Below are 21,912 nucleotides of genomic sequence, written 5' to 3'. Positions count from 1 at the left end.
CCCTTGGGGCTCAATCTGAGGACCCTGAGGCCATGACCTGACCCCAAGGCAGACGCTCACCCAACTGAGCCACACTGGTACCCCCTTTTTAAAAGATTTTACCTATTTTTAGAGATGGGGGGAATAAGAGAGAAGGGGGAACTGAGGCGGAGGGAGAGTCAGGACGGGGCTGCATCAGGACCCTGAGGTCATGACCCGAGCTGAAGCTAAGAGGCCCCTGAACCAACTGAGCCCCCCGGGAGTGCCCAGCTTCGTTCTTTCTTGAAAGAAACCCCAGGGGCACTTCCGTGGCTGCCCCATCTGGGCTAGACTCCGCTCTGCCATGTGGCGGTGCCCTGCTCGCCGTCGCACCGTGCACGGTGCACAGAAGACTGGGGGCCCCCGAGCCCACCGCTGCATCTCCCGCCCTAAGACCAGGCTGCAGGGCCCCGCCGGATCTCAGCTTTGAGGTCACGACGAATTGGGCATAGGGCTTACTTAAAAAATAATGATAATGGGGAGACAGACGTTGAGAGAACGAGAGGGAAGGAGAGAAAATGACGTCCACGGATTACAGTACCTACAGCCAAGCTGCAGCCCAGCAGGGCTACAGGGCATACACCGCCCAGCCAACTCAAGGATATGCACAGACCACCCAGGCATATGGGCAGCAGAGTTATGGAACCTATGGACGGCCCACTGATGTCAGCTATACCCAGGCTCAGACCGCTGCGACCTATGGGCAGACCGCCTATGCAACTTCTTATGGACAGCCTCCCGCTGGTTATACTACTCCAACTGCCCCCCAGGCATACAGTCAGCCTGTCCAGGGGTACGGCACTGGTGCTTATGATACCACCACTGCTATGGTCACTACCACCCAGGCCTCCTATGCAGCTCAGTCTGCATATGGCACTCAGCCTGCTTACCCAGCCTATGGGCAGCAGCCAGCAGCTACCGCACCTGCAAGACCACAGGATGGTAACAAACCCGCTGAGACTAGTCAACCTCAATCTAGCACAGGGGGTTACAACCAGCCCAGCCTAGGATATGGACAGAGTAACTACAGTTATCCCCAGGTACCTGGGAGCTACCCCATGCAGCCAGTCACAGCACCACCATCTTATCCTCCTACCAGCTACTCCTCTACACAACCAACTAGTTATGATCAGAGCAGTTATTTTTTTTTAAATCTTTTTTTTTTTAATTTTTTTTATTTATTTATGATAGTCACAGAGAGAGAGAGAGAGAGAGAGAGAGAGAGAGAGAGAGAGAGGCAGAGACACAGGCAGAGGGAGAAGCAGGCTCCATGCACCGGGAGCCCGATGTGGGATTCGATCCCGGGTCTCCAGGATCGCGCCCTGGGCCAAAGGCAGGCGCCAAACCGCTGCGCCACCCAGGGATCCCTGATCAGAGCAGTTATTCTCAGCAGAACACCTATGGGCAGCCGAGCAGCTATGGACAGCAGAGTAGCTATGGTCAACAAAGCAGCTATGGGCAGCAGCCGCCCACTAGTTATCCCCCCCAAACTGGATCCTACAGCCAGGCTCCAAGTCAATATAGCCAACAGAGCAGCAGCTACGGGCAGCAGAGTTCATTCCGACAGGACCACCCCAGTAGCATGGGTGTTTATGGGCAGGAGTCTGGAGGATTTTCCCGACCAGGAGAGAACCGGAGCATGAGTGGCCCTGATAACCGGGGCAGGGGAAGAGGGGGATTTGATCGTGGAGGCATGAGCAGAGGTGGGCGGGGAGGAGGACGCGGTGGAATGGGCAGCGCTGGAGACGGAGGTGGCTTCAATAAGCCTGGTGGACCCATGGATGAAGGACCAGATCTTGATCTAGGCCCACCTGTAGATCCAGATGAAGACTCTGACAACAGTGCAATTTATGTGCAAGGCTTAAATGACAATGTGACTCTAGATGATCTGGCTGACTTCTTTAAGCAGTGTGGAGTTGTTAAGATGAACAAGAGAACCGGACAACCCATGATCCATATCTACTTGGACAAGGAAACAGGAAAGCCCAAAGGTGATGCTACAGTATCCTATGAAGACCCACCAACTGCCAAGGCTGCTGTGGAGTGGTTTGATGGGAAAGATTTTCAAGGAAGCAAACTTAAGGTTTCTCTTGCTCGGAAGAAACCTCCAATGAACAGCATGCGGGGTGGTATGCCTCCCCGTGAGGGCAGAGGGATGCCACCGCCACTCCGTGGAGGTCCAGGGGGCCCAGGAGGTCCTGGGGGCCCCATGGGTCACATGGGAGGCCATGGAGGAGACAGAGGTGGCTTTCCCCCAAGAGGACCCTGGGGTTCCCGAGGGAACCCATCTGAAGGAGGAAACGTCCAGCACCGAGCTGGGGACTGGCAGTGCCCCAATCCGGGGTGTGGAAACCAGAACTTCGCCTGGAGAACAGAATGCAACCAGTGTAAGGCCCCGAAGCCTGAAGGCTTCCTTCCACCACCCTTCCCGCCCCCGGGCGGTGACCGTGGCAGAGGCGGCCCTGGTGGCATGCGGGGAGGAAGAGGTGGCCTCATGGACCGCGGTGGTCCCGGTGGGATGTTCAGAGGTGGCCGCGGTGGAGACAGAGGGGGCTTCCGTGGTGGCCGGGGCATGGACCGAGGTGGCTTTGGCGGAGGAAGACGAGGCGGTCCTGGTGGGCCCCCTGGACCTTTGATGGAACAGATGGGAGGAAGAAGAGGCGGGCGTGGAGGACCTGGAAAAATGGATAAAGGCGAGCACCGTCAGGAACGCAGAGACCGGCCCTACTAGACGCAGAGACCCCGCAGAGCTGCATTGACTACCAGATTTATTTTTTAAACCAGAAAATGTTTTAAATTTATAATTCCATATTTATAATGTTGGCCACAACATTATGATTATTCCTTGTCTGTACTTTAGTATTTTTCACCATTTGTGAAGAAACATTAAAACAAGTTAAATGGTAAAAAAAAAATAATAATAATAATAATGATAATAATCATAGTGTGTGGAACACAGCAGGCACTTGTTGAACTAGTGAATGAATGTACTTAAATCTCTTGCCCCTTCACTTTGTAAAGGAGAAAGAACCCCTGCCCTCCCTCCACCTCCTCTTTACCCTACATCTCCCAAGTTCTGTCCTCTCTAGTTCTTGGTTGTCAAAATTGGTGATATTTCTATTCTATTCCTTAACCTTCAGTAGACCTTTGTTACTGTTCATGGTGATTCAAATATAGAAAACCTCTAAAAAAGCATTTACACATTATGACTGTGTGAAGAATGCACGACACATTTTAGTTGCTTACATTTCTTGTTTTCTTGTTCTCCATTCATTGATCCTCAAATTTTGACAAACTCTTAATCACATCTGTTCTAACGAATTCTTTTTTTGCCCTAGAGAGCGCCCTTTGGGTCCTCAGCCCTGAATTTCAGGCTGTCCTGGTCTTCCCACAACTGGCATCCTGGGTCTTTCTTATAGATTGGATCCTCTGTGACCTGAATTTTGTGTCTTAAATATTTTTTTTTAAGATTTAAATTATTTATTCATGAGAGACACAAAGAGAGGCAGAGACACAGGCAGAGGGAAAAGCAGGCTCCATGCAGGGAGCCCGACGTGGGACTCGATCCCGGGACTCCAGGATCACACCCTGGGCTGAAGGCAGACGCTCAATTGCTGAGCCACCCAGGGATCCCATTTTTTTGTTTTTCATGTTCATTTTTACAGAGTGGATTTTAGAACAGCTTTCTTTCTTTTTTTTTTAATATTTTATTTATTTATTCATGAGAGACACAGGAGAGAAAGAAGCAGGCTGCCCACAGGGAGCCCGATGCAGGACTCGATCCCCAGGCCCCGGGATCAACTGCTGAGCCACCCAGGCATCCCTTAGAATAGCTTTCTAAGAAACAGTAAATAGGTTGTAAAACTTCCGAATCCTGTCATCTAAAATGTAGTGTCTCAATGTGACATCTCAGAGCGTCTGGGGAGCTCAGTTGGTTGAGCGTCTGCCTTTGGCTCAGGTCTCGACCCCGGGGCCCTGGGACCAAGGCCTGCATCAGGCCCCCTGTTCAAGGGGGGAGGTCTCCCTCTCCCTTTGCCCTTCCACCTCCCCACCCCCCCCACCCCCCGTCATGTGCCTGCTGTCTCTTCCTCTCTCTCTCTCTCTCTCTCTCTCTCATTCTCTCTTTTGCAAATAAATCAATAACATCCTAAAAAAAAAAAAAAGAGAGAGAGACCCTGGGGTGGCTCAGCGGTTCAGCAGCTGCCTTCGGCCCAGGTCATGACCCGGATCGAGTCCCACGTCGGGCTCCCTGCAGGGAGCCTGCTTCTCCCTCTGCCTGTGTCTCTGTGTGCCTGTCATGAATAAATAAATAAAATCTTAATTAAAAAAATAAACTATTAGGGGCATGTGAGTGACTCAGTGGATCAAGCACCAGACTCATGGTTTCGGTTCAGGTCATGAGCTCTCAGCAGTGGAATCAGCCCCACGCTAGGCTCCACACTAGTGAGAGTGTCCCACTCCCTTTCTCTTTGCCCCCACCCCACCTCCGCTCGCACACACTCTCTGTCTCTGTCTCTCTCTCAAAATGAATGAATAAAATCTTTTAAAAAAGAACTATTTCTTACTCTGATTATTCTGTATCATATAATACTATCCTTGTTTCATGCCTTGGTCTCTCTAAAAGTATTAATTAAAGTTAAGTTGCCAATTATTTTTAATTCTCTTCTGTTTATAGAATCTCTATGTCCTTCAAGGTCATTTTTTTCCATTTGATTATTCTTTCTCTGCATAATTTATTTGCCCTTCTTTACCACTGCCAATTCTTCCTTTGTTCCACACTCATGAACATATCCATCCTCTAGTTTTACCATCTCTTATTTCACTTTTCTCAATGTCTCTCACATTTGTGCATATTAAATTATAAAAGTAGTAGATACTTGGGGGTGCCTGGCTGGCTCAGTCTGTTGAGCTTGGGATTCTTGATCTCAGGGTTGTAGGTTCGAGCCCTACATTGGGTGTACAGACTACTTAAAAATAATTTTTTTTAAGTAGTACATGTTCTTTGTAACATGTTTAAAAACACAAAAGGTGGGCAGCCTGGGTGGTTCAGCAGATTAGCACCACCTTCCGCCCAGGGCGTGACCCCGGGGTCCTGAGATTGAGTCCCATGTCGAGCTCCCTGCATGGAGCCTGCTTCTCCCTCTATCTGTGTCTCTGCCTCTCTCTCTGTGTCTCTCATGAGTAAATAAATAAAAACTTTTTAAAAAATAAAAACACAAGAGGGTTTTTTTAAGTAAATTAATCCCCCTCTAATCTCACCCCTTGAGGTAACGATGTTAAAGGCTTATTGTAGCCTCTATGTGTTCAGAAACATATAGAAATACCAGTAAGCATATATAGATTTTTCTCCTTTTCAAATTTGGAATCAGATTCTATACATTATTCCACAATTTCTTATCCCATTCTCCATATTACGGTGTACAATCTACACTCCTTCAGGTCAATATATATAGACCCAACTCATTCTTTCTGAATAGCTGCACAGATTCTTTTTTTAAAGATTTTATTTATTTATTCATGAGAGACAGAGAGAGAGAGGCAGAGACCCAGGCAGAGGGAGAAGCAGGCTCCATGCAGGGAGTCCCATGTGGGACTCGATCCCAGGTCCCCGGGATCAAGCCCTGGACTGAAGGCAGTGCTAAACTGCTGAGCCACCCAAGGATCCCCTACACGGATTCTTCAGAGCAGTTTTCCCTAATTCATTTAATCATTCATCTTTGGTGGATATTTAAGATTGTTTTAGGTTTTTGCCACTAAGAACAAAGCTGAAATAAGTATCCAAATGCCTTTATCTTCAGATATTAGTACCTTTTTTAAGATTTTATTTATTTATTCATGAGACACAGAGAGAGAGAAGCAGAGACAGAGGCAGAGGGAGCAGCAGGCTCCCTGCAGGGAGCCCGACATGGGACTCAATCCCTGGACCCCGGGGTCACGTCCTGACTCAACCCCTGAGTCACCCAGGCATCCCAGATATTAGTACTTTTTTTTTAATATATTTTTTTAATTTTTCTTTATTTATGATAGGCACACAGTGAGAGAGAGAGGCAGAGACACAAGCAGAGGGAGAAGCAGGCTCCATGCACCGGGAGCCCGACGTGGGATTCGATCCCGAGTCTCCAGGATCGCGCCCTGGGCCAAAGGCAGGCGCCAAACCGCTGCGCCACCCAAGGATCCCCAGTACTTTTTTTTTTTTTTATATTAGTACTTTTCAAATAGATTTTAGAAGTTTGAATTTTTTTAAAGATTTATTTATTTATTTATGATAGACATAGAGAGAGAGAGAGAGAGAGAGAGAGAGAGAGAGAGAGAGAGAGAGGCAGAGACACAGGAGGAGGGAGAAGCAGGCTCCATACAGGGAGCCCGACGTGGGACTCGATCCCGGGACTCCAGGATCGCGCCCTGGGCCAAAGGCAGGTGCCAAACCGCTGAGCCACCAGGGATCCCCCAGAAGTTTGAATTTTTAATATCAAAGGGAACACATAGCTTTTATTTTCTTACATATGCTTTTTGGGCGGTTGGGTTTTTTTAAGATTTTATTTATTTGAAAAGAAGATTTTATTTATTTGAGAGAGAGTTTGCATGAGTGGGGGAGGGGCAGAGGGCTAGAGAGAATGTCAAGCAGGCGCCCACAGAGCAGGGAGCCCAGCGCAAGACTTGATCCCAGGACCCTGAGATTATGACCTGAGCCGAAGTCAGACGCTTCACCGATTGACCCACCCAGGTGCCCCTACCTGTGTTTTTAAATATTCCTCGAATTGCTTTCGAGGAGGAAAGCTATTACACCCGCTCCCTAAAGTAACACTCTTGTCAAAGTGGCTTGCACAGAACACGTATAACCATCGTTAATAGGTGTGGGTTTGGGGCGAGGCTTGAAGGGGGTAACTGAAATATAGTTGACAAGAAACATTGTGTAAATTTTAGGTATAAAACATATTGATGTGGTACATTTATATATTATATAACTGCCACTGCAGTGATAATTAGCACTTCTCTAATGTCACATAATTATCATCTCTTTTTAGTAGATGGAATAATTAAGATCAAGTCTCTTAACAAGTTTATTATAATATAAAATTATTATTATTATTACTTTTAACATTAGAAGATACTAATGTGTTACTCCCCAAAAGTTGTAGCAATTCATGCTTCTATTGTGTTGAATAAATACAATAATAAATTATATATACCAACTATATATATAATGTGTGCGTTTGTGTATATATGAATTAATGCCCATTCTCACCTACACTAGGTCATAGCAACTGATCTTTGCCGGTCTGTTGGGCAGCTCATTTTGTTTTAATTTCTCTGATGAATAGAGAAATTTAGTGTCTTTATTAGATTTACTTACTATTCAGAATTCCCCTTCTATCATCTGTCTGTTTATATCACTATTTTTCTATTGGGTTGTTGACTTTTTCCTATCAATTCATAAGAGATCTTTGTATATTGAAAAGTCATCTGTTTATATGAGTACATTTTCTTCCAACTGTACCACTTTTTCGTGTTTATTGTCTTCTTTTCATTCCAAAATTTTTATTTTTGACCAGTACTGTTTTTCTTTTATGCATTCTGGGCTTCTCTGTAAGTTTACCCAAACCCCAAGATTTTCCATTGTCCTAAATTTTCTTCTGATGTTTCTATACGTTTTTTGGATTTTTTTTTTTGTTTATACTTTATTTCACCTGAAACTTATTTTTGCATAGAGTAAGAATCTAGGGGATCCCTGGGTGGCTCAGCGGTTTGGCGCCTGCCTTTGGCCCAGAGCGCGATCCTGGAGTCCAGGCATGGAGTTCCACATCGGCCTCCCGGCATGGAGCCTGCTTCTCCCTCTGCCTGTGTGTCTCTGCCTCTGCCTCTCCTTCTCTCTCTCTCTCTCTCTCTCTCTCTCTATCATGAATAAATAAATAAATAATCTTTAAAAAAAAAAGAAAAGAATCTAGATTTGCCTTTCCTCTGATGGAAAAGCAATTGCTACTTAAAGGACAAAAGAAAGAGAGCCAAACAGCCCAGACTCTGCCCTCCTTAGCCTGAAATTTAAAAGTGAACTCCTGGGGGATGCACCTGGCTGGTTCAGTAGGTGAAGTATGCAACTCTTGATCTCAGGGCTATGAGTTTCAGCCCCACATTGGGTGTAGAGATTATTTTTAAAATAAATAAATGAATAAATAAGAAATAAGAATGACCTCATGGGTCCTGAATTTTTCCTTGCCAGTTTCCTTGTGAGAACTCTAATAACCAAAAGACCATACAACATAGAAATGATAGAATTAGCATTTTAAATATTACACTGAGGTAGAAAGGAAATGATTCCAAAAGCTGAAAGCTCTTTGGAGGAAATAAAATACAGGGCAGACATCTTCTGTGCTCTCTTGCCCTTCCTGCGCCTTCCACAGTATGGGTGCCACGATGTTTCTGGCATGCTGAGGGTGGTCAGTAGATAGATGTATTGGACATCTTTCCACATCCTTTTGGACCAGAGTTTAAGTATTTCAGCAGATTGGAACAAATTAGAGAATCTGTACTTTGTAAGCTCTATGCTAATTATATCCTCTGTGTTAATTTTCCTATTGTCTCAGTAATCAGTTTGGTCTTTTGAACATTCCTTTACATTTTCTGCTAAGCCACTAAGACAGGTCTTCAGGGCAGCGCAGCTTAGAAGAGTTGTGACAGCTGGAGGGATGTCAGACAAGGGACTGTGCCACTTGGGGTGGGTCCAAGTCATTCCCACCTCCTGACAATGAGACTCCCACCCACTGCTGGTATTGATAGCTCTGGGACTTGTTTCGATAAAGGAAGGTCTCCCCTGCAAACCCCTCTCTGTTACTTGCACCTCCCCCTCCAACGAGAAGGTCACGGAAACCCAAACACTCAGAGCCACTCATGGTCAGTGCCCTTGTGAGTTTATTAAAGCACTGGTGGAAAAATGGCTCAGTAGACCCTTGGGTTATAACTGCCTGTACTAGGCTCACAAACCTCCCTCTGACCTTCTCTACTAACCTATGGAGTGAGATCCTTTTTTTTTTTTTAAAGATTTTATGTATTTATTCATGAAAGACAGAGAGAGAGAGAGAGAGAAAGGCAGAGACACAGGCAGAGGGAGAAGCAGGCTCCATGCAAGGAACCTAATGTGGGACTTGATCCTGGGACTCCAGGATCATGCCCTGGGCCGAAGGCAGGCGCTAAACCACTGAGCCACCCAGGGATTCCCTGGAGTGAGATCCTAAGAAGAAAGGGGGCCAAACCTCAGGAAAGTACTTAGCATCAACATGCTCTCTCCTAGCAAGGCAATTGGGACAAGCACTAACAGTCCCAAAGGGGGCTCATGACAAGCCCGTCTCCCCTCCACCTCTACCAAATATCCACAGGGCAGGTGGGAAGAGCACGGGTCAGGACAAGGAGGTTCCTAGTAAACAAGGAGGTACTCCAGGCTCTAGGGGAGAATCCAAACCAGCTAGGATTGAGCAGACCCTCCCAGTGGGAATGTGGGAAGGGTGTGGAGCAGAACAGGCAGACACCTTGATGACAGGGTACAGAGACTACTCTTCCAAGCAAATTGGATGTTTCCCCAGAGAGATCATACTCACATCCCTCCAGAAGGTACAACCAAGGTAGTAACGGTGTAGGGGCAAACCTCTGGGTAGAGATGGTATTGAGTGGCTTAAAAGATGCTGAGGTAGGGACGCCTGGGTGGCTCAGCGGTTGAGCGTCTGCCTTCAGCCCAGGGCGTGATCCTGGAGTCCCAGGATCGAGTGCCACATCGGGCTCCCTGTGTGGAGCCTGCTTCTCCCTCTGCCTGTGTCTCTGCCTCTCTTTCTCTGTGTCTCTCATGAATAAATAAATAAAATATTATTAAAAAAAAAAAAAGATGCTGAGGTAGCACCTGTAAAAGTCAGGCTTCCTCACCCATCTCCCCATTGGGGCCCCACAGAGGCCCCCTGTGCTGGGGAACACATGGTGGGTAGAGGTCTTACTTTCCCTACAGCTCTTCCCAGCAGGCAGCCCTATAGCCTTCATCATCGCGGCAACATTTGTACTTGGCAGAGGCCTTCGCCCTGAGCCTGATGATGGAAGCTGTCGGTCTCAGAGAAGCCTGGCTGGTCCAGCAGAGGAGCAAGAGGAGTGTCCGTGTTGGAAGCACACTTTCTTTTAGAAAAAGGAAAAAGTAGCTTAATAGAGAAACCTCTCTCCTAGCCCAGAAAACCAAATCTTCATGTGCTCAAAGCCTCCCCCGCCCCCGCCCTGCACATTTACAAATGCTCTCTGCTTGTCTCTAGGAATACTCCCCTGCACTCATCCCAGAAAATCATTCTAGGCCATCCTCCTTCCAAAAACCATCTTCCTTCTCTTCTCTCTAGGGTCTTCCTTCCTTCATTTCCTCCTAGCTCACTGCTAGGATATTTTTTTAAATTCTTTATTTAAATTCAGTTGAGCTAGCATATACTATATTATTAGTTTCAGGAGTAGAATTTAGTAATTCAGTAGTTGCATAGAATATCCATCCAGTGCTCATCACGTCACATGCCCTCCTTAATGCCCATCACCCAGTTATTCCATCCCCCCCCACCTCCCCACCAGCAACCCTCAGTCTGTTTCCTAGAGTTCAATATCTCTTATGGTTTGCCTCCCTCTCTATTTTCATCTTATTTTATTTTTCTTTCCCTTACCCTATGTTTATCTGATTTTTTTAAAGATTTTATTTATTTATTCATGACAGACACAGAGAGAGAGAGGCAGAGACACAGGCAGAAGGAGAAGCAAGCTCCCTGCAGGGATCCTGATGTGGGACTCGATCCCGGGATCACGTCCTGAGCAGATGCTCAACCACTGAGCCAGCCAGGCATCCCTGTTCATCTGTTTTGTTTCTTAAATTCCACATATGAGTGAAATCATATGTCATTTGTCTTTTTCCAACTGACTTATTTCACTTAGCATAATACCCTCTAGGTCCATCCAGGACATTCTTAACCATCCTTCTTAAAACTACACTTATTAAAGAAATTAGGGTAGAGGGATCTGTTGCTCATAGAGGTAGCCACCTCCCACTCCCTTGTGGTCTTTTATTAGAGAACAAAACTGAATCCCAAGTGATATTTGGTTCTCCCTCAAGCAGTAAACTAATTTACAGAGTGTTTTATAGTGATGCCTTTTAAACTTTCATATGCATACAAATATCTGGGGATCTTGTTAAAATGCAGGTTGTGGTTCTGCAGATTGGGAATGGGACCTGAAATTTTCACTTGTAACAAGCTACTGGGTAACTTTGACACTGTTGGTCCATAAGCCAAACTTCAAATAACAAGGCTCTAGAGTTTACAAGGACCTCCCACTTATCCAAGGTCACTCTTTATCTGTCAGATAAGGCAGTTATTTCAGTAACCCAGTTTTTAAATTTTTTTTATGATTTTATTTATTTACTCACGAGAGACACAGAGAGAGAGAGGCAGAGCCACAGGCAGAGGGAGAAGCAGGCTCCCTACAGGGAGCCCGATGCAAGACTCAATTCCAGGACCCTGGGGTCAGGCCCTGGGCTGAAGCGGTGCTAAGCCACCGAGCACCCGGCCGCCCCAGTAACCCAGTTTTAATCACTGGGTTTTCAAAACAGTGTCAAACTGTCCAAAGTCATACAACAGGGACCCCTGGGTGGCTCATCAGTTGGGCATCTGCCTCTGGCTCAGGGCTTGATCCTGGAGTCCCAGGGTCGAGTCCCGCGTCGGGCTCCCTGCATGGAGCCTGCTTCTCCCTCTGCCTGTGTCTCTGCCTCTCTCTCTATGTCTCCGTGTGTCTCTCATAAATAAATAAATAAAATCTTAAAAAAACAAAACAAAAAAACAAAGTCATACAACATCATGTTGCTGAGCTTCTGGAGCCAGAGAGAAGTCTCCACTGAGTTCCGCATAGCCAGGTGGACGGGCCTACGGCGTTAGCAACAAGCACAGCCCTTCGCTGGAAACCTGCTTCCGATCTGCACGAAGGAAAGCCCCCGCCACCTCTCCCTCCTCTTGCGTTATTCTGCATCACTTGTGGGACCCTCACCTGGCCCCGCACACACTCCTGTTTTCCCACCTTTCCCTCTGGACCCAGCAAGGCCGCACAGCCCCGCTACCGTCCAGCGATGTAGCTCACCCAGGCGGCCTCCATCCCTGGCGCCCGTCTCCTAGCCACAGCTGCTGCTCCCGAGAGCCAGGCCTGGACAGTCTGGCTGGAGAGATCCTGGAATCTCCTTCCTCTAGGCTGTGTTGCCACGGCACGTAGCTGTAGGGGGCTGGAGCTGGACAGGTCAGGGCTGAGCAACTTGGGTCCCGACCCATCGCTTTCTGATGCTGCGAGATGTTGAGACTTTCTGGCCGGACATCCGAGGCAGACCTCTTTCTAGGCTCCATTTAATGACACTAGACATCAAGGGCAGAATTTTTCTGCTTAATCACTATACTGTACACCTGAAACTAATAGAACACCGTATGCTAACCATCCTGGGGTTCAAATTAAAACTTAATAATAATAATAAAAAAGAACAGATGTTATCCTGTGGATCGGAGGCCTCACGTGGTCTGAAATGCAAAGAGAAGCAAAGGGAAAGGCTAGACTCTGAGACTCCAAGGTGACTTGTCTTGCACTCTGGGGTTCTGAAGGGCCTGACACAACTGCAACAGCGCAAACCCCTCCACCAATTTTGACCCGGCACAGGCAGCAAGACAGCCTCCACCACCTCAGCTCCCCGCAACCTCCACGCCCCCTAAGTAGCCTTGACGTTCTCTGCCCAGAGGACCTACTAATCAAAGGCCCTGAGGAAGATCTTGTTTAGTTCTCCAGAAGACAGAGGGCAGGAAGAAAGAAGTGAGGAGGGGCTGAGGGACCCGTGAAGCGAAAGGGCAGGGCCTGGGGTCTGAGGGAAGAGGCGGAGGCTGGTGATGTTGGCAACAACTCTGATGGCCTCCTGGCTGCTCTGACTTCAGTCACTAATACTCAAGGTCTCTCTTCCCTCCATCGGCAGCCACAGCTTTCTTTTCCAAATGTTTGCCCTGGAACCACACCTAGAACCACTTGCCTGACTCCTGCAGCCTTTGTCACCCTCAGGTGGTGGCCACTGTCTTTGCTTCCTGCATGTTGACTGTTAGCACCCTGACCTCTCAGCCCCTCTGGGTCTCCTCCTTCCACACTCCACAACCGCTCATGCGATATGGGGCCCACCGACCTACCACAGGCCGATGGGCAGGGACCATCATTCCCACACCATGGAATGGAGCACCGAAGTAAAGAGCTGTTTACCTCAAGGCACCTGGCCGGCTCAGTCAGTAGAGCATGCAACCCTTGATCTCAGGGTTGTGAGTTCAAGGCCCATACGGGGTATAGTGATTACTTAAAAATAAAATCTTAAAAAAAAAAAAAAAAGAAAAGAAAAGAAAAACTACCTGGAAATAAAAAGTATGTGGGATGGTAAAGGAAAGTCAAGGCTTGAAATATACAGAATTGTGTCATATAATCAAGTAATCAAAAAAAATTTTTAATCAAGTAATTTGCCCATTCTAGGTACCTCATATAAGTGGAATCCTATAATTTGTCATGTTTCTCACTCAGCATAATGTCTTTAGGGTTCACCCATGTTGTAGCATATATCAGAATTTCACTCCCTTTTAAGGCCGCATGCTATGCCGCATTTTCTTTATCCCTTCATCGGTTGATGTTGACTTGGGTGTCTCCACTCTCTGGCTGTTGTTAATAACGCTGCTCTCTCCTTTTAAGGCCCTATCTCCCAAACACAGATATTGGGGGTTAGGGCTTCAATATATGAATTTGAGTGGGACCCAACTCAGCCCACAACAGGCCTGTTTACCCAGACCCAGGTGGAGCCTGGTGAGTAGCCACAGATCGTCTCCTCAGAGAGTACCACCTATGAGTCTTGATCTCTGACCCCTTTTCCTTAGGCTCCAAGGCCGCCCCTCTTATGTTTATGGAGTCTTTCTTCAGGCAGATGACCACGCAATCAGATAACTTAAGTCTGCTTCCTTAGTCACAGACACTCTGCAGCCTGCCTCCCCTCACCACACCCACGTTCCCACATCCCATGATGGACTTACCTCGTCCACGTCTCTTCAGGCACATAGTTCCAGTCTATTTGGATCTACAGTTTATACCATATATAATCGTGTCCATAACATGAACATTTGAGGGGGCATCTGGGTGGCTCAGCGGTTGAGTGTCTGCCTTCGGCTCAGGTCATGATCCTGGAATCCTGGGATTGAGTCCCACGTCCGGCCCCCCTCTCAGAGGGGAGTCTACTTCTCCCTCTACCCCTCCTCCACTCATGCTCTCTCTCTCTCTCATTCTCTCATTCACTATCTCTGAAATAAATAAAATCATAAAAAATTTAAATTAAAAAATAAAAACTAAAAAGATTGGAAGGATTCTGGGACTGCTAGGATTCAAATCCCAATTCTGCCACTGGCCACCTGTGTGACCTTAGGCAAGTTACTTCATCTCTCAGTGCCTCAGTTTATTCATTGGAAAAACAGTGTAGATAATAACTCTTTCATAAGCAGGGCCAGGACTAGGGTGGAGCAAGAAAAGCAGCTAGAGCACCAACGTGCACATGTGTGACCCTGAGTCAGTGCCTCAGCCCCAGTCCCCCTCTCCCCCCCGGTTCATAAGGTTGTTGTAAATGTTAAATGAGCAAAGCATTTAGAACAGCGCTTGGCATAGAATAAGGATCTATAAATGCTAGATAGGCATTAGCTGCTACTATTATTACTGTCACTATTATCATTATCAGGAGAGAATCCTGGAGGAAGAGCCACGCAGGATCATGAAAAATTTGATATGGCTATAAAAATTGTTGGCCTTTTGCTTTGTCATACCTCTGAAAGCAAGGTGGACCACCAGCAGCTCTACTGGAACCAGCCATGAAAATTTAGCCAGGCTTCTCGCTCTTGCTACCTCTGCTCAAACCGGGATGATCTGATGCTGAAATATAGCCTTGGGGTTTATGACACTAGTGGAAGGATGTGGGATCCACCAGGGTGGCCTAAGTGAGTTTCCCCTGAACAGATTATCCACAGCATCTACGTGATGAAAGAGACAACGCTTACTGTCTGTACGTAAAATTTTAGAAAGAAAAGACTCCAGGGGCGCCTGGCTGGCTCCGTCAGTAGAGCATGTGCTCTTGATCTTGGGGTTGGGAGTTCAAGCCCCACCTTGGGTGTGGAGCTTACTTTAAAAATATGTGGTTTGTTTTCCTTCAGTTGAATAAAAATATTCACACCAGGGGAAAAAAAAGGTGTTGCGCTGCTTCTCTCTACAGCCCTCTGCTAAAGGCTGTGACCAGGGCAACACATTGCAATGTGGTCTCTATGCTTGAGGAAGGCCCAGTGCCGCCCAAGAAACAGGTATGAGCTCCACCTTTAATAAAAGGTAAGCTATGGTACGTAGTATAACCCAGGTATAACAACGTGCCGTGGCAACACGGAGAAAGGGGAGGTGGGGGTGGCTCACCTGCCAGCAGACTAATGGGCAGGTGTCAGTTGGGAACTTCCAGGGTGTCCAGCCCTGCACCCAGAGAGCTGCTATTGTAGTTAGGCCTGACTAGCTGGAGGGACAAAACTATCACACATTGCAAAGAGTGGCAGAGGCTGTTCCACGCCAGACTGTGGCCACGATACTAAAGTTATTTGAGGCCCCAGAGGCTGGAGTGTCCAGGAGGGGCAGGCAGAGGTAGGGGTGGGAGGGAGCCCCGCCAAGCTGCAGCGGAAGGGGAGCTAAGGCTCTGCGGCAGGGATGAGGCCTCGGGAATGCCGGGGAGTGCTCCCGATGGTAGCAGCACTCTGAGAGCCACTAAGAGACGTGACACACGAGGGACATGATGAACTGACACTTAAGATACAGTTTGAGGACGCCTGGGGGGCTCAGCGGTTTAGCACTGCCTTCTGATCAGGGTGTGATCCTGAAGACCTGGGATTGAGACCCACATCAGGCTCCCTGCATGGAGCCTGCTTCTCCCTCTGCCTGTGTCTCTGCCTCTCTCTGTGGGTCTCTCATAAGTAAATACAATCTTTAAAAAAGAAAAATTTTGTCCAGCTTAGCACCTGTTGTGACGAAGAGTCAGATACTAAGGGTATGAGGTGTTTTATAACCTCAAGCCCTCCCAGAAGAATAAGAAGGCATCATACATTCCTTGACTCAAGATAAGACCCTGAACCTTGCCAAGAGGAAAGTAGTGTCACCAGCTAGACCACAGGCCCTGAGCTGTGTTGCCCACCTGTTTATACTCACTGGTCTGTGTCCCACATTCTTCCTTAAGCTCTTCTTTTCCAGCTTCTGTCTTGACTCAGGCAAATGGAAACAGGAACCACCCCTCAAGTGATAGCAGGGTCTGGCTATCTCGCTATCCTGGCCAGGCCTCCAGCCAGCCCAAGCCACCCAGGCTAGTTTGAGTGCAACCCCCAAAACTCAGGCCTTTCTAGATGGACCACGGACTAACCTCTAGAATGACCGACAACTATCTTTACCTCGTTACAACACAAATCTCCACCGGGAGGGGCACAAGCATAATTTACATAATATACAATGTACGTACAGGAATATTTCTTTTTCTTTTCCTCAAAGATTTTGTTTACTTATTTGAGAGAAAACAAGAGAGAGAGAGAGAGTATAGGAACGGTGGAGAGGGGCAGAGGGAGAGGGAGAAGCAGGGAGCCCAATGTGGGGCTCCATCCAAGACCCGGGGACTATGACCTGAGTCCAAGGCAGACACTTAACCCCTTAACCAACTGAGCCTCTCGGGTGCCCCAGGAATGTCTCCTTAAGGTGCGTGTGCAGACCTATGCCCGCCTCTACATGGGATGGCAGGCTTCCTTACCTAAATATTCATCCTAACCCTAAATAAAAGGAACCTGTTCGCTGTTGCTCAAGGTGTCACGGCTTTGGAAGTTATTCCCAGTGATCTCCTTATTTGCTGCAAATACAGTTTACTCTGTGTGACAACCCCATCTGGAGTATCTTTGACTCACCAAGGAGCAAAGTCACCTTGGTTCGGTGACAACAGTGTATCTCCACTACACTGGAGGATTTGGACCGTATTTGAAGCAGTTCTGGAATGTAGGTGAGGTCCGGAGCCGCCCACCCAGAAGTCTTGAGACGCCTTTGGTGCAAACCGGTGGCTTTAGTGAAGCCTGGGGACAGGATAGTGAAGCCCAGGGGACCCGAGGGTCGGGGCCGGGCCGCCTGGGGCCTGTGACGGAGGCCGACAGGGGACCCAGGAGCTGGGGGTGTGGCAGCGTGCCCTCTGAGGAATTCTGGGAGCCGGGTCCCCAGGACCTCGAGGGGCTGCCCCTTGTTGGGAAGGGCCACTCACCACCGTCCCCGAGAACCTGAGTCTGAGACCTGCAGGTGTGTACCGGTGGGCCGTGGGTTTGGGGACGATCGCCAACGCCGACCTCCAGGGCTCATGGGTGCAGATTTCTAAGGAATTTTTGTAGGTCAGCGTAGACTCACAGGCTGCTGGGGCCGGGCTAGGATTGCCTCCTGCCCCGAGGGAAGGATGCCGTGGAGGCCACTGGGTCCCTACAGGAAGGTCCCTCTGCCTGAGTCAAGGGCCTGGCTTTGTCCCTGGCTAGCCCCGTGCTCCCCATCACATTGACTTAATTAATATTGATAATAAGGGATCCTGAGACACGTGCTTACTTAATAGATCAACGTGGAGAAACAAGCAAGCCCACAGCTCTCACGAATGAAAAACTGGATTTAAAGAACTCAGAAGTTTGGGGTGCCCGGCAGGCTCAGCTAGGTGGAGCACGTGACTCTTGATCTCGGGGTTGTAAATTTGAGCCCCACGCTGGGTGTAGAGATTCCTTAAAATCTTTAAAACTAGGGGCACCTGGGTGGTTCAGTCAGTTGGGCGTCTGCCTCTGGTTCAGGTCATGATCCCAGGGTCCTGGGGTTGAGCCCCCGCACGGGCTCCCTGTTCAGGGGGACTCTGCTTTTCCCTCTCGCCACTGCTTGTGCTCTCTCTCCCTTTCTCTCTCTCAAATAAATAAATAAATAAATTTTTAAAAATAAAATATAATTTTAAAAAATAAAAAACCTTAAAACCACCAGAAACTGGAACCTGACTCAGTCCACTGGCGGGTCAGGAATGGAAGGGAGGACACGTGAGATCCAAGTCTGGAGGTACTTTTCTTTGCACAGTGAGAGGAAAAATCCCAACTACCTAGAAAATCAATTTTTTTTTTTAAGATTTCATTTCTTTATTTGACAGAGTAAGAGAGGGAGAGAGCACAAGTAGAAGGAAGGTGGGGAGAGGGGGGAGAGGGAGAAGTAGACCTGCCGCTGAGAAGGGACTCAATACCAGGACCTGGGATCATGACCTGAGCCAACTGAGTCCCCCAGGTGCCCCTAGAAGGTCAATTTTTATTTCTCCTAAATCATAATTTCTTCCTGAAATTGCCCTAATTTTCCAGGTAAGAATATCACAGTTATTCCAGCATAATCGTCTTGGGACGATTGAGGAAGTCAAGAAGCAAGGGGAAAGCAACGGATCTGCCCTCCCCGCGTCCCTGCAGCTCCGAAGAGAAAGGGGGACAGCCTACAGGGAAAGGAGGATGGGGACACCATGATCGAGGGCCGCAGAAAGGGTCACTCCCGGGAGGGCCGAGACCTAGCATAGGCCTGCCGGCTTCCCCTTCCCCAGTAAGCGGGCTAAGGCTGCCTCTAGAGGCGCAGGGGAGGGCAGGGCACCTTCCTCACTCCAGGGCCCTGCTGAATTTGCGGTGACGAGATCCTGGAATAGGAAGTACCTGTAGTGGAATCAGGAGACACGCTTGGACTGAGTGGAAAACAAACAACAACAACAACAACAAAAACCCTGAGTCACCACCATGAAGATGATACTGAAATATTCTTCAAATATTGGGAAGGAGGGGGACACCTGGGGGCTCAGCGGTTTAGTGCCTGCCTTTGGCCCAGGGCCTGACCCCGGGGTTCCGGGATCGAGTCCAACCTCAGGTTCCATGCAGGGAGCCTGCTTCTCTCTCTGCCTGTGTCTCTGCCTGTGTCTCTGCCTCTGTCTCTCTCTCTCTCTGTGTGTGTGTCTCTCTCATGAATAAATAAATATAATCTTAAAAATATATATATTGAGAAGGAGCAAGTACAAGGTCCTGACAGTCGGAGGCCTCCGGGAGCGCATGCGCCGGGCCTCCCACCGCCGGGGTGGCCGCCGCGCTCTCCTTGCGGGTAATTGGGCCGGGGGCCACCAGGGGGCGCTGTCCCGCCGCTTGTCCCGCTCTCTGCCCGGGAGAGGCTAAGAAACTGGGGCGGGGTGGGTGGCGCTGGGGGGCTCTGGCCCCAGTGACGCGAGCCGGCCCTGCCTCCGGCCCGGGCGGAACCCGCGGGTGAGCGTCTAGGGCTCCCGGGTCCGGGCGGCCAGCGCCGCGGGGTGCGGGAGCAGCGTCCCAAGGACGAGCTCGCGCTGCGGAAGGCGCGCCTGTCCGGGCCCCGCCGACCTCCCCGCGCCGCGTCCTCGGTCCCCTCGGCAGGAGATGAGGCCGCACGCTCCCGGGGCCCTCACCAAAGCCCTGCGAGCGCGACACTGCACGCCGTCCCCACCGTCCCCACCGTCGCCCCCCCCGTCCCCCACCCCGTCCCCCCAACGTCCCCCACCGTCCCACCGTCCCCGCACCATCTCCTCCCCATCCCCGCACCATCTCCCCCGTCCCCCCACGATTCCCCCCACCATCCTCCACCATCTCCCCCCCTCCCCCCACCATTCCTCCCCATCTCCCCCATCCCCCCACCATTCCCCCCCACCGTCCTCCACCATCTCCCCCCACCATCTCCCCCCGTTCCCCCACCATTCCCCCCACCGTCCCCCACCATCTCCCCCGTCCCCCCACCATCTCCCCCAGTCTCCCACAATCTCCCCCGTCCCCCCACCATTCCCCCCCACCATCCCCCACCATCTCCCCCAGTCCCCCCACCGTCCCCCACCATCTCCCCCCGTCCCCCCACCATCTCCCCCCGTCCCCCCACCATTCCCCCCCACCGTCCCCCACCATCTCCCCCGTCCCCCGACCATCTCCCCCGTCCCCCCACCATCTCCCCGTCCCCACACCATTCCCCCCGTCCTCCCTCGTCCCCCCACCGTGCCCCCTGTCCCCTCACCATCCCCCCATCATCCCCCCACCGTCCCTCCCCACCCCCCCATCCCCCCTGGGGGTGATGACACATAGTAAGCTTCCAGGAATATGTTTGTTGAACGGATGACTAAACAGACAGTAAGGGCGGGGCGTGGGGGGGCGGTGCTCAGCGGTTTAGCATCTGCCTCCCGCCCAGAGCATGATCCTACGCCCGGGAATCGAGTCCCACATCGGGCTCCCTGCATGGAGCCTGCTTCTCCCTCTGCCTGTGTCTCTGCCTCTCTCTGTGTCTCTCATAAATAAATAAAATCTTAAAAAAAAAAAAAAAAAGTAAATTCAAATAATAAACAGACAATAAGAATAGGATGACCTTGACTAATCTTTCCTAGTACTGGCTGGCAAGAGGACAAATTAAGGACAAGAAACATATATTGTCTTTCTCTCATCAAAATCACGAGGATATAATTGTCTTCACTCACGGATCGATTGACTCAAAGATTGATTAGGGTGTTTTGTTGTTGTTCTGCTTGACTCAGAGGTTTCCCACATTTGCATCACTACTAACAGGCTCTGGCGGTATTTGCATTTCCATCCTTTGGGCCGCTTGGCAGTGCCCCTGGGCCGCGGCAGTAAATCTACATGTGAAGAGCCTCTACCTGCAGGTGGAACCGGGTCTTCCCTCCTCGTCCCCTGGGCTCCCCCTTTCTCCTCACTTTCGCTCCCATTATCCTTTGCAATTACCACTTTCTGTAATGATCTAATTTATTTATTTATTATTTGCTTGCATTTCTATTGCTTTGTCACCTCCCACAGGTCACAGGAAGCTCCTTCCTCACAGAGACTTGCTTTATTTTTTTTTTGAGACTTTTGCTTTAAATTTTAGAGTCTAAATGTTCAAGTCTTATCTGTTGTCTTGACCCCAACGTAAGCGAGCCCCTCCTCTTCCAGCCGTAGTCTACTCACCCTCCCACTGTCCCACTGGAAGTGACCTTTCCTTCCTCAGACCGTGCTCGCTGTGGATCTGCACCTCCCCACCCGTGCAGGACAGCATGACACCGCTAGCCACCAGATGTAGTGGGCCTGGCCCAGGCCCTGGGCCACATGCACACCGGATCGGAGTGGTGTTGGCTCCCTACCCCAGTCCTCTGAACGAGATGCTGTCAACCTGGTGTTCATGAGGATACTGAGGCTCAGGGAAGTTAACATCCCCCAAAGCCATGCAGCTGGTAGGTGGTGAAGACAATTTAAACCCTAAAAGTCACCCAGAAAATCCAGTCTTTGGAGCATAGACTTTGTCATAAGATAAATGTGTGCGACTTTTTTGCAACGGGTTTGTCGCCAGAACACAGGTGTCGTAAAAACCACCGCTAAACCTAAACCCAAATGGGAAAGGAAAAGACTCACGTCAACATCCTCGTCCCTGGACACATAGATTCGGGCAAGTCTCCGCCACTGGCCATCTGACCTACCAACGCAGTGGGATCAACAAAACAACTACCAAAAAATTGGAGAAGGAGGCTGCTGGGATGCGCAAGGGCTCCTTCAGGTAGGCCTGGGTCTTGGGGGAACCGAAGGCTGCACGTGAACGTGGCATCTCCACTGCTGTCCCCCTGTGGAAATGCGAGCCAGCAGTGTTAGGGACCCTCACTGATGCCCCGGGACACAGAGCCTTCCCGGAAAACGTGGTTAGAGGCGCATCGGGGCTGACCGGGCGGACCTGACTGCGCTGCTGGCCTCGCTGAGCGGGACGCAGGTGTCCCCAAGG

General features: G+C 49.5%; 1 protein-coding gene across 1 annotated transcript; it reads left to right on the top strand.

Moving 5' to 3' along the window:
• Positions 1 to 536: 536 nt before the first annotated feature.
• LOC112915057 (RNA-binding protein EWS-like) lies at positions 537 to 2,927 on the top strand. Its single transcript, XM_072724410.1, has 2 exons — positions 537 to 1,155; positions 1,380 to 2,927. The coding sequence occupies exons 1-2, from the start codon at positions 537 to 539 to the stop codon at positions 2,747 to 2,749; spliced, it is 1,989 nt and encodes a 662-aa protein (XP_072580511.1). The 3' UTR covers positions 2,750 to 2,927.
• The last annotated feature ends 18,985 nt before the right edge of the window (positions 2,928 to 21,912 follow it).

Source organism: Vulpes vulpes, chromosome 10 (genome assembly GCF_048418805.1).
Source record: "Vulpes vulpes isolate BD-2025 chromosome 10, VulVul3, whole genome shotgun sequence".
NCBI lineage: Eukaryota > Metazoa > Chordata > Mammalia > Carnivora > Canidae > Vulpes > Vulpes vulpes.
Note: the sequence above shows the minus strand (reverse complement) of the source record. Positions and strands in the feature narration are given on the sequence as shown.